Source organism: Protomyctophum bolini (genome assembly GCF_963924005.1).
Source record: "Protomyctophum bolini genome assembly, chromosome: 15".
NCBI classification, from domain to species: Eukaryota; Metazoa; Chordata; class Actinopteri; order Myctophiformes; family Myctophidae; genus Protomyctophum; species Protomyctophum bolini.
Window position 1 is genome coordinate 31,205,288 of NC_137876.1, and position 15,219 is coordinate 31,220,506.

The 15,219-nt window shown below is 41.6% G+C and overlaps 1 protein-coding gene across 1 annotated transcript; it reads left to right on the top strand.

Annotated features, from left to right (window-relative positions):
• Positions 1-8,959: 8,959 nt before the first annotated feature.
• tmx1 (thioredoxin-related transmembrane protein 1) lies at positions 8,960-14,801 on the top strand. The gene is made up of 8 exons (XM_080783618.1): positions 8,960-9,189; positions 9,640-9,755; positions 9,996-10,041; positions 10,485-10,613; positions 10,913-10,958; positions 11,859-11,960; positions 12,066-12,132; positions 12,340-14,801. Exons 1-8 carry the CDS (start codon positions 8,999-9,001, stop codon positions 12,582-12,584), a joined length of 942 nt encoding a protein of 313 aa, XP_080639744.1. The 5' UTR covers positions 8,960-8,998; the 3' UTR covers positions 12,585-14,801.
• The last annotated feature ends 418 nt before the right edge of the window (positions 14,802-15,219 follow it).

Here is a 15,219-nt window from a genome sequence, read left to right on the forward strand (position 1 = left end):
TTACATTTTCTTGTACAATAACTCACATAATTAAATCAGACATTAAAATGGTTATGTTTTTCTTTTCTTTTTAGTTTTTTCTTTCTTCTTCTTTTTTGTTACACATGCTTGACAACTCAGGCTTTCACCTTCAAAACTGCCAAGTATTCTGCCATCCACACTGGGAAGTATACATTAATGTGAGAATGTGTGAATGTTAATGGCATCCGCAGAGCTTTTAGTGTTGCTGCTCATGGTACAGTCTTTGTGGGGAAGATGTGGATCACTGGCTTCCTTTCAAACAGGCTTGCAAATCCACCTTTCAGGAGGCCAAAGGGGGAGGTAAATATCACTTCTCCCTTAGAAAGGCATTCACACCCCCTTTTTACACACCCCCCTCCCTTTTTCCCCTTTTTACCCACCCCCCTCCCTTTTTCCCATTATCTTCACCCCCATCTCTTTCCCCGTTTCTTGCCGACATATGTATTGTATATCAATAATGGCAAAAGGCAATTTTTTTGCCATTATTGATACAGTACAGTATGTCGACAGGAAACGGGGTGAAGACACGCAGCAAAGGTCTTGGGGATCGGGACTCAAACCCACGACATGCTGTCAGGCTGGATTACAAGCCTAGGTGCCCGGACCGCTAGACCGGCCCGGCCACTCCCCTTAGATTTGTGATGATATTGTATATACTGTATGACCTCAATGGAAACAAGACCACCATAGTTTTTTATGTTATCCTTTAGACCATATTGTATGATGTTAATCGTGTCTCTGTTTCTGTCTAATGCTTTCCTGATTCCAAACAACTCCTCCCTTATCTTCTCCTCTCAAACCAATCAAGGGTTGTATTTATACCTTGCTATGCTCACCTGCCATTGTGCTCAGTTTATGGTCTTTACTAGTGACGGTTTCTAAACTCTAAAAGAACCAATCTGTCATGATGACCAGACCAGGCAAATATATGTACTGTATGGCTTCAATGGAGTGTGGGTTTGATGAATTGAACAAGGTGGACCCTCTTGTAAACAAGTGTAATGCTTTATTGGGTCGTCCACTCACAGTTAACAGTCTTTGTATTGAGTTGTGCTTGAAATGTACTGTAATTCTGCAAACTGTTAATAAATATTTCAATCAATCAAAAAAGGATTCAGTGAACAATAGCATACATGCAGGATGAAGAGAATAAAGGCATGTTCTATGGGTGAATCCAACCCTTTCTTTCACACAGGCAAATCCAATTATAGGAACCAGAGGAGTTCACTTTCTCCTGCTGTGGTCTGACATACAGTTTTACTTTTTAGAAAGCATTTTAGTGCGAGACAGAGAGTTTGGGCACTTCAGAGCGAGAGAGAGAGAGAGAGAGAGAGAGAGAGAGAGAGAGAGAGAGAGAGAGAGAGAGAGAGAGAGAGAGAGAGAGAGATGCCCTAAAGCTAATCTCCAGCACAGTAAAGCCAGTGTGTCTCTTTGCCAGATGTTTTGTAAAGAAACTGATGGTGAAAACTAAAAGTGTAGACCTTTAGAGCATCAACTATTATTTAAAAGAGTGTTCACAGAAGCTGTACGTCGAACAAACAGTACAAGAGACAAAAACAATAACACTGACCTCATTTAATCCCCCATTTAGACATCTCTGCAAAAGATGGCTATTCAGCATTGCAGGGTCTCTGTGTTGCCTGAGTGCAAAGGAAAGACACATTATTGTTATAATTATTATTACATAGACATATAAAAAGGATTTAAATAAAACACAATCAGTAGAATCCCAGCGTTGCTGCACATCAAAGGACCACAGATGTTAACATCAATTATTAAGCACTAATATGTGGACTGGAGGAGACATATTAACTCATAAACCTGTAATTAACATTCACAGCAGCACAGACGGCTTAAGTTTCCAATAAAGTGTTATGACACCCTGTACCAATGACTCTATTACCAAGGGCAGTTACTGTGTGTCTGCTTTCAATGTCTTATAAAGTGTCTTAAGATGAGCTCAGCAGAATCTGCGGTGCCTCCCCAGACTAATGACCCACTGGCCGACTGATCCAGTTTAAAATTGCACCTTCCTCTGCATCATGAAACCCCTCGCCTTTCCCTCTGTCACTGCGACACATCACTTTGGCTGGCTCTGAGTCTGAACCTCACTACAGACACTGCAATGACAAGCCGGGAGAGACTGCTAGACTACCATATACAATACAATACAAAAGGAAGGGTTGCATAAATGCAGACAGTTGCAGAAAATTGGAATACATACTTCCACATACAGTATATATATTTATGCACAGATGTATTTCAATGCAATATATAATATAATATTTGATTAGGATCCCCATTTAAGTACAGCTATTTTAACAACATTCAACCTGGTGTGCCTATTCCTGGCGTGCCATTGCCAATAGGTGCGTCTGTAGTTTACTTAACTTTATATTAACAGACACTCATTACAAGCCAATGAGTCTTTGCAGGTTGTTGCGAACGCAGTCAGCACTAACTATGAGACCTAGCAGAACATCTCTGTCTGTCTGTGTGTCAAGCTGTAACACCACCCGCCCGCCACCAGAGGGCGCAGCTGTATCACACACAAAAAAACACACGCACACACACACACACAAAAACGTAACTTAAAAAAAAACTTTAAAAGAAAAAGCTTTTTAAAAAAACGTTTAAAAAAAACAACATGCACGCACACACACAAAAAATTACTTAAAAAAACGTAACTTAAAAAACCTTAAATTAAAATATCTTAAAAATAACACTTAAAAAAAGGAGAACTTAAAAAAAACCTTAAAAAAGTACGTAATTTATTCAAATTGTTTCAATTTACGAGCTGCGTTCGCTTCCTGTGTTCGCGTGTCTTACTTGTAATGTACTGTACGCTCGCTATGAGACAGGTGTATCTAATACAACTATATACACAACCCCCCAGACAGATTATACTAAACCTATTAAGGGAATAATAATTTGACATTGACCTGTGCTCAGCTGTAATACTGACCTCTAGACTTGCTTGGCTTGTTCAGCCATAACGTTAAGCATATACTTAAACGTATATGTTATTTGTTCCTGTGGGAGAGGGTCTCATGAATCATCAGCAGCAACTTGCAATGGGCCTGGTATACAAGATTCGCTACACCACTAACTTCTACGACACCCATACATATACAAACATATACGGTACCTCCTTAATATCAACGAAGTCCACAATCACAAGATCAGAGGGAGTTCAACAAACCACATCCAACCCAGATTCCGCTCAAACAAGGGGTTAAATTAATTTTGCTCCTATGCCACTGAAATGTGGAACGCCCTACCAACAGCCATAAAGAAATGTGAATCCCTAGACTCCTGGACCCTGTAAAAAGTCCCCCCTATTTCTCCATACTGTACACGTTTTTCCCTATTTTTACTTTCTTTAACTGTATACGTATTATAATGATTTCCCTTTTTTTTAAGTGTATATTTGTAGGTCTTTCTTGACCCTGATGTAACCAAGTCATAATGCTTTTTCTGGTTTTATCCTCGTGGCAGTTTTTGTATTGACCTGTACTTAAGTATTTCAATCAATCAATCAATAAAACTTTCCTGGGTGGCTGGTGGCAGCTTAGTATTAATTTATGGCACATTTATACACAGTGAAACCGACAGCTCACCAATTTGTATGGTTCTTTACCATCTCTGGTCATACAACACATTTAGGACCGTGTTTTCTAGGCGTACTGTCCTGACTCCTGATGGTTGCTGTGCATTTACTGAGTTCCTGTGACCAGCATTCGGTTAAAAGTGCTTTTCTTTTTTTTTTAGGACAGGTTCAAAGTGCATCAGCATCCCTCATACATTTCCCAGTAGCTATTCATAGTGCAAAATGGTGATTGATTATTAGTTACACATTCTGTTTTCACTCAATGGAACACATTGATGTTTTGCTGCTTTGTACTATTTTGAAGAAATACTGCTGTACTGCTTGGTGATGACAAATTCAAAACATTTTGGATAAATTCACCATGCTGACATTAATAAATGCTACATTTGCTGCATTGAAAGCAAAAGGGAAAAAATAGTAATTCATTTATAGTACCCATCAAATGTGTCATCATGATTGAGTAGGCTATACATTAGGCTGCTGTTATTAAGGTACACAGTTTGAAAAACAAACCACTTATACATTCAAATGTCCGAATGGAAATGGAATGCGGAATCAATCGAATGTTCATTATACTCTCAGGTAACATGGAAAGAAAACAAATGACTACCTGGCTGTATGTTAGGATAGCTCTTATTTGCAGGCGGTACGGAACTCATTAATCACTGACCAGAGGTTTTAAAAGCCTGACATGCACCCCTGTGGGTTGGCACTTGGCAGGCTGAAAGCATATATTTGCTTACTTGTTTTTCACTCCACAAGAGAGGATGTTAAGCTGTAGAATTCCTGATGCGTTTGGGATCTGGTCATTGATGTATGGTAAGGTTTGTTAGACAATGTATTATCATTCCCTAATGCAAATAAATAATACACAGACAAGATCATTCCTCCTCATGGTCTTGGCACTAATCCTCCAACAGGCAGGCCCTGCTCGGGTCGTCATTACAGTCACAAAAGCGTGATGATTCACCCGATTCAAGTGCAGTAAAAGGATTTTTTTTATGTCAACATGATGAATTCCCTCAAAGTGAATAATCGTTCTGTATTATGCACAGGGCCATTCTAGGGAGTCTACCAGTCTTCTTAAAACATATAATATACTGGCCATAATATGAATACAGCGGCCACGAAGCCTTGGGTCCCATGAATCATTAATTCAGCAATAAATAAATAAATCACAGCTTTATGACAGCCCTCTTTATACTGTATGTACACTACATATTATTGGCAATTTCAACATGGTTATGATTATTTGAAAAGGTTCTTGTTTTAAATAAAACACTGAGAACAAAAAAGAAACATTCATGTCCCTTGACTTCCCGGTGTCCTGGCAACTGTAACGATATAGGGGGTAACGCCAGGGCTCCACTGGGCGCGTCTGCGTCGCGTTGCGTCTCCGACGCGTGCGTCAAAAAACGAACCGGTTAAATTTAAATGGTGACGCACGCACGCGGCACGCACGCACAACGCGGGCAGTGGAGCCACCTTCATTGATTAAAAAGGGAACATTCTGTGACGCTGACGCGACGCAGACGCGCCCAGTGGAGCCCTGGCGTAAGACAACCATTGTGAGCCAGATTCTTTGGCTCATGGACATAATTTATAACATCTCACATGCTGTGAGCTGTGAGGCTCATACCTTTTGACATTTCTAGCCGTTCACACGCATCACTAACGACTCATTTGACAGGGAGTCGATGTAGGCCTATTGACTATAAATGCCCAGAGTTATGAGCCACAGCTCATATACATCCTATAGGATCTCCTCACTGGTCAACAAAAACACCTTGAAATGCCTAACAGGAGCCCTCATACAAGGTTTCTTCGACTATGCATGCACCTCCTGGTACCACAGCACCTCTAGTCTAAGGCCCTTAAAACAAGGCTCCAGACCTCCCAAAACAAACTGATCAGGCTACTACTTGGCCTCCCGAACCCACCTCACCCCTGCCCACTTTGACAGACTGGAATGGCTTAGGGTTGACGACAGAGTACAGCATCTTGCAATGGGTCTGGTCCACAAATTTGCTACACCACCAAGATACCCAATACCCATGAACCTAAATACTTCCTTAATGTCAACGAAGTCCACACCCACAACACCAGAGGGAGTTCAATAAACCATGTGCAACCCAGACTCTGCACAAACAAGGGACTAAATTAATTTTGCTCCTATGACACAAAAATGTGGAACGCCCTACCAACAGTCATTCAAATCAAAACTACTCTCAAAGGGCACCTACGGACGGCTGCAAATCGAAACTGGCCCCCGTAAAATCTGAATCCCCACACACCCCTTTCCCCCTCCCTCACTGTATGTTTCTTTTCCCTTTTTACCTCCTATGATGATTTCCTGTTTTGACTATATAGTTGTGTATATTCGTACGTCTCTAAATGTTTTGGTGAATTGAAAATGGTGGGCCCTATTGTGAACAAGTGTAATGCTTTATGGTGTCGTCCACTCACAGTTAACAGTTTTTGTATTGAGTTGTACTTGAAATGTACTGTAATTCTGCAAACTGTTAATCAATCAATCAATCAATCAAGCAAGCAGCTAGTACAGTATACATTACTGTAGGTTTAAGTTACCCAACTAAGTAACCTAAGGTCACGTGCACGCATCCGCCTAGGTGACAGCAGACTGCTGGGCGAGTGCTGGCGCTCTGGCATGGGGGGGTCAGATCAACATATGGAATGAATTCTGTACTGGCCATATATGGAGCATGTCTTGAGTGTACAGGGTTTGATGTGATCAGATCAGGAATGTCAGAACAGGTCAACTCAGCTCCATATATGGAGATCTAAGGGTGGTAGCGGGGGAAGTGTCTTGAGTGTACAGGGTTTGATGAGGGCCCAGTTAGGGCCAGGCCTTAAATTTCGGGCCTGATGAGAACTCTAGTGTGGCAGCGGGGGCAGTGTCTAGAGTATACAGGGTTTGATGAGGGCCCAGGTAGGTTTCGGCTGGTAGCTGGGCGCTGGGCTGCACTAATAACTTTGGGGCAGGCCCGTCTAGAGTTTAAATGGACAGGTATCAGTCAAAAGGGAGACATCGAAGAGGAAGGATGGATGGGGAAGGATCAACATATGGAATGTCAGAACAGGTCAGATCTAAGGGTTTGAGATCAGATGAACAGTTGCTGGCCAATATTGATGACATCAGGGATCTCCATATATGGGCATTCCCATATTTGGGCTTAATATTGATGACATCAGGGATCTCCATCCCTGATGATGTCACATGATGTCACGAGGCATAACCCTATTGACCAACCAACCAACTGACGGGACTGACTGACGGGAAATGCTTCTATTTCATAGTAAATGTGACTTGCGGTCGCAATAAACATTTGGCAGTGGACGTCTCTGGAGAATTGTGCTTATCATCCTCCTCATTAGTACCGGACTAATTCATGTGAGGGTACAGGGCAAAATGTGAAATTAGATGGACAATTAGGTTTCCACAGATGTTGATGGGCATTCCTGCAACAGCTGGGCATTCCTGCAACAGCTGCTGCTGCTCATCTGGAATTATAGGCTGGTATCATCATCTCTCAGGTGTGAATGAATTTAGAACCGTGTCCACTCAATCAAGCCTCTCCATCCTTCCCTGTTAGCTAGACACAGGTGAACTTTAAAGAGGGTGGGGGGGGGGGGGGGGGGGGGTGCAAGAGAGTTTTAATGGTGTCACACTACAGAGTTGGGTTGGGAAGGACAGAAGAGGAGAAAGTGTGTGCATTATGTGTACTTCAGTGTGTCTGTGTGGGCTTATGCAAGTGAGAGAGAGAGATAGATGAAACCTCTTTGGGTAATATATTCTGCTGTCACTGTACAATCCTCAGGGGTGATTTAATTCAGAGTGAAAAGATGCAATATGGGTCCATTTTACAATCTGACAGTTAAATCAACACTAAGGATTTTACTGTGTCTGAGAGGCATGGGTGGCACATGTGCTGCATGCGCAGCCTCTCTCTTGCCTCCACACTCCCACGCAGCCACGCTGTGTCACTCACTCTTCACTCTTCACTTGAAATTACTGGACTCCATCATCAGAGATCACGTGGATACTCTCACACATGGTTGGTTGGATACCCCCTTCACTGAAGGGGGTATCCAACCAACCATGTGCGAGAGCCTTCACTACATCCCAGCATCCTTATATAAATAGTGCCAATTGAATCAGCAACAACACAACTACATTTTATTTTTCAATAATAAAAAGAAAATACAAATTTTCAATGAAAACTTCCTAGACAGAATCTAGTTAAAACTACTGGTGTTCTGTACAGGGTTTTAATCCATCTCAGGACCAGAGTTGGATGTCACCCCCTTTCTTTCCTGTCACTCTCTCCACCGGATTTGAACCTATAGGTCTCCCACGTCTACACTAGTACACCTCAGCGGCTCAGCCAAAGGATATAGGCTGGTCTTCATGCAGAGATACTCTGCTAGACTGCAGTACATTCACCCCCACCCCACCATGAAATCGAGTCCCCACCGCATCCACCTGGATTCCAAACTGGGTTTCTCACTTGGAAAACCAAACATCTACCACTACCACTCATCCAATGGGGCATACCACTTTGGCCAAGGGACAGATTAGATTTCTTGTCTACAGCTAGGGCATTTCTGTGGGGCAGAAAAGGGCAAAAAAGCTGGAGGTTAGAGAGCAGAGATGGTGGCACAGTCACAGGGTCAGGGACAGGGATCACTATTTCTTTGAATATGGGGTGCTGATAATGGCTTCCATTCTGGTCATAATAACTGTAATAACTCATTTTAGAACGACATGTCATGTGAAATCCTCATGGATGGGGAGAACGACATACAGGAGAAAGGTGGACAACTCTCTCTCTCTCACACACACGCAGGCAGGCAGATCAACAGACAGACAAGAGGGCAGGCCCAAGTTCAACATGATTCAAATTATGGAAGCAATTTTCTGAAGCAACAGTACCACCTACTGCTATTAATCAATCAGCACAAGTAAAGAGGCAAAGAGAGAGAGAGAGAGAGAGAGAGGGAGGGAGGGAGGGAGAGGCTGAATACTTGTTTTAATCCCTCTTGATTCTTGAGAAAAGTTTTTCGGTACTGCTAGCTAAATCATAATCAATTGACCACCAATTTCAAGACTATACAATAACACCAATCACTGAAGAATAATTTCAACGCAACACACGTTGTTATTGTTATAGCCTATGCGCTACAATGGCAGAAGATCCGAACAAATATAGCATGTTTTGACCTGTACAGAAAAAGAAACAATAAAGACCATAACTTGAACATACTCACGTAATGTAACTGTGAGGGGCGGGGACAAGACACTAACCGGAAGACGACTGACTGTTAGTAAAATACACTGTTACAAACATGGCGTGCTTGCTGGCTAGCCCTTACGAACCAATGTTAACGTGGAAGACTAAACGCTACACACTGCTATACTATTTTATTATAGCAATATGTCTGACGTCTCAGAAAGTCTCGGCTAAACGGGACAGTCTCAGAGACATTACTGACGGGAACTGGGAGGAAATCTTGTCAGGAGAATGGATGATTGAATTGTGAGTTCCATGCTAACGATAAGTGCTAAATGATCAGCTAAGGTGGTTACATGGCTAGCTGTGTAGTAGGGCTAGCTGTGTAGCAACATTGGCTAGGCTAACCGTTAATATGATGATATGATTTTTTCCCCAGGTCTCTGCAGGCTTCCAGTCTGAAAGATGTTATTATTATTACTAGTCTTATCTTGAATTGTCTTGTCCTGTTATCTTGCAGAGTAAATCTAAGCTCCATGTCAAGTTTACTATATAACAGTGACTGTGATAGCAAATGTCTAGTAATGTTGACAGTTAAGTTGACAGCAAAATAGCAATTATGAATATTATTGTTGTCAATCCATATTGCATTTTGTTAAGACTGATGCCTATGATCATTCCGTTTTATTTGGATTGTTAAACTGTTACAGTTAGTGAATGTTGTTTGGTTGCACCAACTCATAAATCTTTCCCCAGCTTTGCCCCCTGGTGCCCTGCATGCCAGCAGCTCCAGTCTGTGTGGAATGACTTTGCGGACTGGGGGGACGACATGGGGGTCAACATAGCCAAAGTGGATGTCACAGAACAACCTGGTATGGCCTGAGTTACTTCTCTTTTCTTGGCTGTAATTTGATTCTTGCATTCCCTAACCGGGTAGAAGTGGGTGCACGATCTAAGACTTACCCTCAGTACTCTACATTGAAACACTAACATCAGCCAATGCTTTTGTAGCTACTATAATCAGAATAACATAGCCTGTTATTTCTCGGTTTTGTTATGAGTCAAATGTTGCTTCCTGCACTGTAACATTGCAACTCTCCTCCCCCTGTAAGGTTTGAGCGGTCGATTCATCATCACCTCACTTCCTACCATTTACCAGTAAGTTCTCTGGTATATTGTGGTTATGTCATTTCCCCTTTTCACTCCATAGAGTTCCACTAAGACACTTTTACTACTTTATAGAATATTGAAATGAGAATGTGTTGTGTAGGCTAAACTAGTACTAAACTAGTACAGGCAGGTGGTTAATCACAACATATCACAACTTTTTCCAATATCATAATCATTCAGCCCGTTTCCTTCTCATCTGACTGACAAGTGCATATCTCCCCATTTAAATCCCCCATTAACTTTTTTACTTACGATATTAAGTCAATGATGGTCTGTAGATTGCTGTCAGACTAACCAGTAAATGTTTATTGTTTACATGGATATAATTCAAACTAATGACTTGTCATTTTGTTCTATTCTATAATTATTTGTCGGGTTGTATTCTATAATTCTATTTATTTCTCACTGTATGTCCCTGTGTACTATTTTAGTTGCAAAGATGGAGTGTTCCGGAAGTACCAAGGGGCACGCACTAAAGATGACTTTCTTAGCTTCATTGATGAGCAGAAATGGCAGGCGGTTGAGCCCATTTCCTCTTGGTTTGGGCCATCTTCTTTTTTGTAAGTTCCCAACTTGACAGCAATTGGGATGCAATGTGTATTATAGTAGAAACTGATTTATTGTTTTATTTTATATCGGATGCCAGTAACGTCCCTGCAACTGAGAATTGACAATGATTTCCCAAACTACAAACAATAGTTTCTTACTGTGTTGTCTTTGGTTTTGAGATCAGAACAAATTCACACAACTTATATGGTATTGTACCTTGTCTCTCAACTGCCTATTTTATACTACAGAGACTATGTAGCTATGTTAGAAAAAAAAGAATAACATGCTACTATTTCCTCTTTCTTTCCAGAATGAACTCAATGTCTGCTTTGTTCAAGCTCTCCATGTTTATTCGGGTAAGTGAGGTTTGAAGAATAGTTTGCTTGCCATAAAAGCCAAAGCATTGACAGGCAACATTGATGTGTCTGTAGATTAATTGTTGTCTATCTATAAATTGGGCACAGTCGGACCGATTCACTTAAAACTTGCTGACAATGGCGTGTGTATTACACACACACGCCATTGTCAGCTAGTTTTAAGTCAATCGGTCGCCAAAAATACAAAATGGTATATATAAATGCAGCACAAGAACACTCCCTTTTGAGTGTTCTTAGGCACTGGAAACGTGGGAAGTAGTCTTTCTTTTGTCCACTAATCACACAATCTAAAATATATCTGACCATAAACACTTTTGAACATCCATGCGGCTCTATTCAGTGGCAGTGCACTCTGTCTATATATCTCTTGTTTTATTTCTCTGACGCAAGCATGCACCATATGAGAACATGAGCGAGTGATTAAAAGGCATTTGTTTCAAATAGACTATCCTGACCTGCCGTGAGCAATGGTGAACCGTGATGTATTTGACCCCTCAAATTTTGGTTTCAATGTCTGTTCATGTTAGTGGCCATGTCCCAACCAGGCTCTCTGTCTGTGTGCAGAGATATTCTGAAGAACTTGTTCACTCCTAGTTCATTTGATTGTTTCAGACTAGTCTGTACTTGACAGGCGACGCTACATATCAGTACAGTTTAGTGTGAGTATTTAATAAAACATTTTCAAATGTGTATATACCGTATGCACACATGCTTGTGTAACGCGTATGTCCCCCAGCCCTGCCAGCACTTTTTTTTTTCTTTTCTAGACAGGCAAGTGCTTTTGAGACCTTTGTGTCAACCACCCCCCCCCCCCCCATTTCTTGACAGACCAATGTTTGCTACCCGTTACTTAGTATAATCTGTTTTCCTCCCATCCAGCGTTGTCATAACTACATGACGGATCAGTTGGGGATTCCTGTTTGGGGCTCATACATTATCTTTGGTTTAGCCACACTCTTCTCTGGCCTAGCCTTGGGATTGGTGAGTTATTCTATAATACTTGAGGCAAAATTGTGTCCAAATATATTTATGTCCATCCACAGACAAATGCACATCCGATACACAATATAATTCTTGTCTTTTCAGATACTGGTATTCATTGCAGATTACGTCTTCCCTTCACGGCGATTTTCCTCTCCTGACTACTATCAGAGTGAGTGTGAATGTCCATGCCTTGATTACACTTTAGATTATATTCTATATAAATTCTGGAGGAAAATGCCTCCATCTTGCAGTCTGTCTGTTGATGCAAAGTTAGTTGTGACAAAGGTAAATATCGCTTGATATGACCATGGCAAAAATGATTTTGAAAACAATCTGGTATCTCTATTTGTATTGTCTTCTTCAAATGTCTCCGCAGAGAAACAAACCACAGATCAAGCTAGGCTAATCCAGCAGCAACAGGAGGAGCATGAGGCGGATGCAGACGCAGAGGAAGATGACGATGACGAAGACGAAGAAGAGGACGGGGATCCGGATGAAGTCTGGCGGAGGAGGAGGAGAGGCTCCCCGGAGGGCCACCCCGAACCCAAGGGGCAAGCCTTCCCTGACGAGGCCCTGAGGAAGAGGGTGGTGGGCAACCGCGAGGAAGAGGAGGACACCTAGAGGCCTGTGAGGGCTAACCACAGATGGCCCCTTAACTCCCCTTTTGAGAAGAGCAGTGGAGTATGGAGTCAGAGGAGGCTTTGATCCTCAGCAGCAGTGTTTACAGCAGGGAACTGGCAAAGCTCCCATCCCAGGCCAACCCTTCCTCCCTTGGGCCCCTGGCAATGCCTTGCTTCTTTACCTCTCTTTCCATTCTTCCCTCTCCTTTGCCTCCGTTTGTCGCCGAGGGCACATTAGACTTGGGATGACCGCTCTCACTCACCAGCTGAGCTGCAGGCTCTGCCCTGGAGAAGCAAACACTCCCAACACTTGGATTTCCCTCTTTATTATTTTTCTTTTAGAAAACAAATAGCCAGTGTGGGATTTGGGGAATGAAGTTTGGTAGAGTTGGATTTAGCAACTTTATGTTTATCCTATGCATCTTTTGTGTGTGTGTCATTTTGTTTCTCTCTGTTGAAATATTCGACTTGTCTTGCATTTGGGTAACATTTTGTTGCGTTTTATTTGCCGTCTAATGTATGCTTGTGTTTCTTTGTTTTTTACAGATATTAAAGAAGTCTACATTTCTTGTAAACAAAGTCCACCTTTACCGTGTATCCTGCTATTGTGAGGCACTGTTGTGCTCAGGATTGCACTTTTAGTGTATATGCAGTGGGGTGGCTGGCTGCGTCATTTTAATACGGGAATGTGGCAAAAAATCTAGTCCCTATGTTTTTATAATCTTGTGTGAAGTGTGCATGGTGTCATGAGAGGGTGTGTGTGTGATTCATGAATTTTGGGTCCGGGACCCTTCTATCGCAGTTCTATGCTTAGCAATCACCAAGATGTTGACTTGGATTGAGAAACACTGCTGCTCTTTAAACGGTGTTAAACAGGTAAATATGTAACCATTGTGTGATCTATCCATATGGATCTATCACCCTGATCAATTGTTAATCACACAGTGGGAGTTGCATTTCATTTGGACTCTCCGTATCAAAGAACGTTTTTAAATTGGAGACGTGCCATCAGAAAGGCCTACATTGCATGTCATTACAACAATTATGGAAGCATATTCAGGGACCCTGGCTCTGTAAAAAATACATTTAATATATAAAGTTTGTAGTGAGGTTTGGCAAAGCTGCCCTCAAGTTGCTGTTCTCGCTTGATAAATGAAATGGCAAGTGGACCAGAACAATGTTATCCCAAGGAGAGAGGGAATCAATTAGCATACAGTACCAGTAAACCAATGCTTCCAGTTGGGTCTGTGTTTAGCTTTAAAAAAATGCACTGTTGGAAAGCATGGTAACTAGCATCTGGCTGGCATAGAGGTAAAACACGGCCATGGTTATATTCGCAGCAGTGGTGACTCCTGTCCAACAAACAATTGGAAGTGTTTGTGGGTGGGAAAAGGGTAGGAGATTATGTCCTCGTTGCTGCATTAGTGATTCCTGCTGGTTGGTCTGGGGCTGGTCACCTGTTCAGTGGTGAGGGGAACTGGGGAAGATGCATTTATTTTCTCTGTGTGAAACTGTTTGGTGAAAAGAAGTGGCCGGTGTTTGTATGTGTGTATTGTAATTGTTGGAGGAACATGGTAGTTGTGTACACCTTGCCATGCCAACAGTGGGGGTTGGAAGCAACAGTGACTGTAATGTAGGGAATTGGCATCAACTAAATGGGGAGAAACTGTCAAAAGAAAGCCACAGTAACCTATTTTATGTTGGCTCCAACCTTATTTGTAACGAGCACCATTTTACCCACCCACTGGTTTCTCGTTAACTCATCAGCAGTTGATCTTCTTTTACACTAACTGTTGAGAACGTCCATTTCACTTGAATGACAACGCCTGTGTTTTTTGTTTAGTTTTTTTAAACCAGAAAGGTACAATGTTTGACCAATGTCCATTAGACATTTTGCTCTACTTATAATCATGCTTAGGATGAGACTTGCAAAATTGTTGTTCATGATTTCTATTATAAAGAAAATTGAATTTTGGTGATGGTTGAAATAATCATTAACCTATAAACTAGCCATGGCTTGTAGCTTTCACAACTAGTTTGGGTGCATTAAGGCTTATTTTTATATTCTGTTGCATGGCCATGTTGCTCGAGTGAAATTGCGTATTTTCAGATGGTGTGTTAATTTCCGTTGAGTGACAGTCATGCAACAAAGAATGAAGTAAGCCTGAGCCTTACTGTGTGAACAACATTTCTCTCAATAAAAACTCTTGAAACCAAACATCTATCAGTCCATCTGTCTCATTGCCATCTGTGTAAGCCCACATCTGAATTTTAAACAAGCTTACTCTGAATATTAACCAAGAATGAGCATAGCAATGTAATTTAAATCATATACAATCTGGATGTTAAACTTGAAGGTATACAAGATACCCTGTTATTACTAGTACCCGTATTAGATGTTTTTTATAGGCCAAAATGTAAGTACATTCCACAAATAAGACTTTATAGGACGAGTTGATATGTTTGGTTGTAAAGTGGGGTGTGATAGTATTGGATGAGATGTTTTTGTAAAGCATTCCCCATTGAAGATGTTTTCTGAAGCTTGCCCCCGTTTTCCCCAGTAGATGGCAGTGTTGTACATACATTCCACCATGGACAATATCTACCTGCATACTATCCATACTCACAAAGTTTGC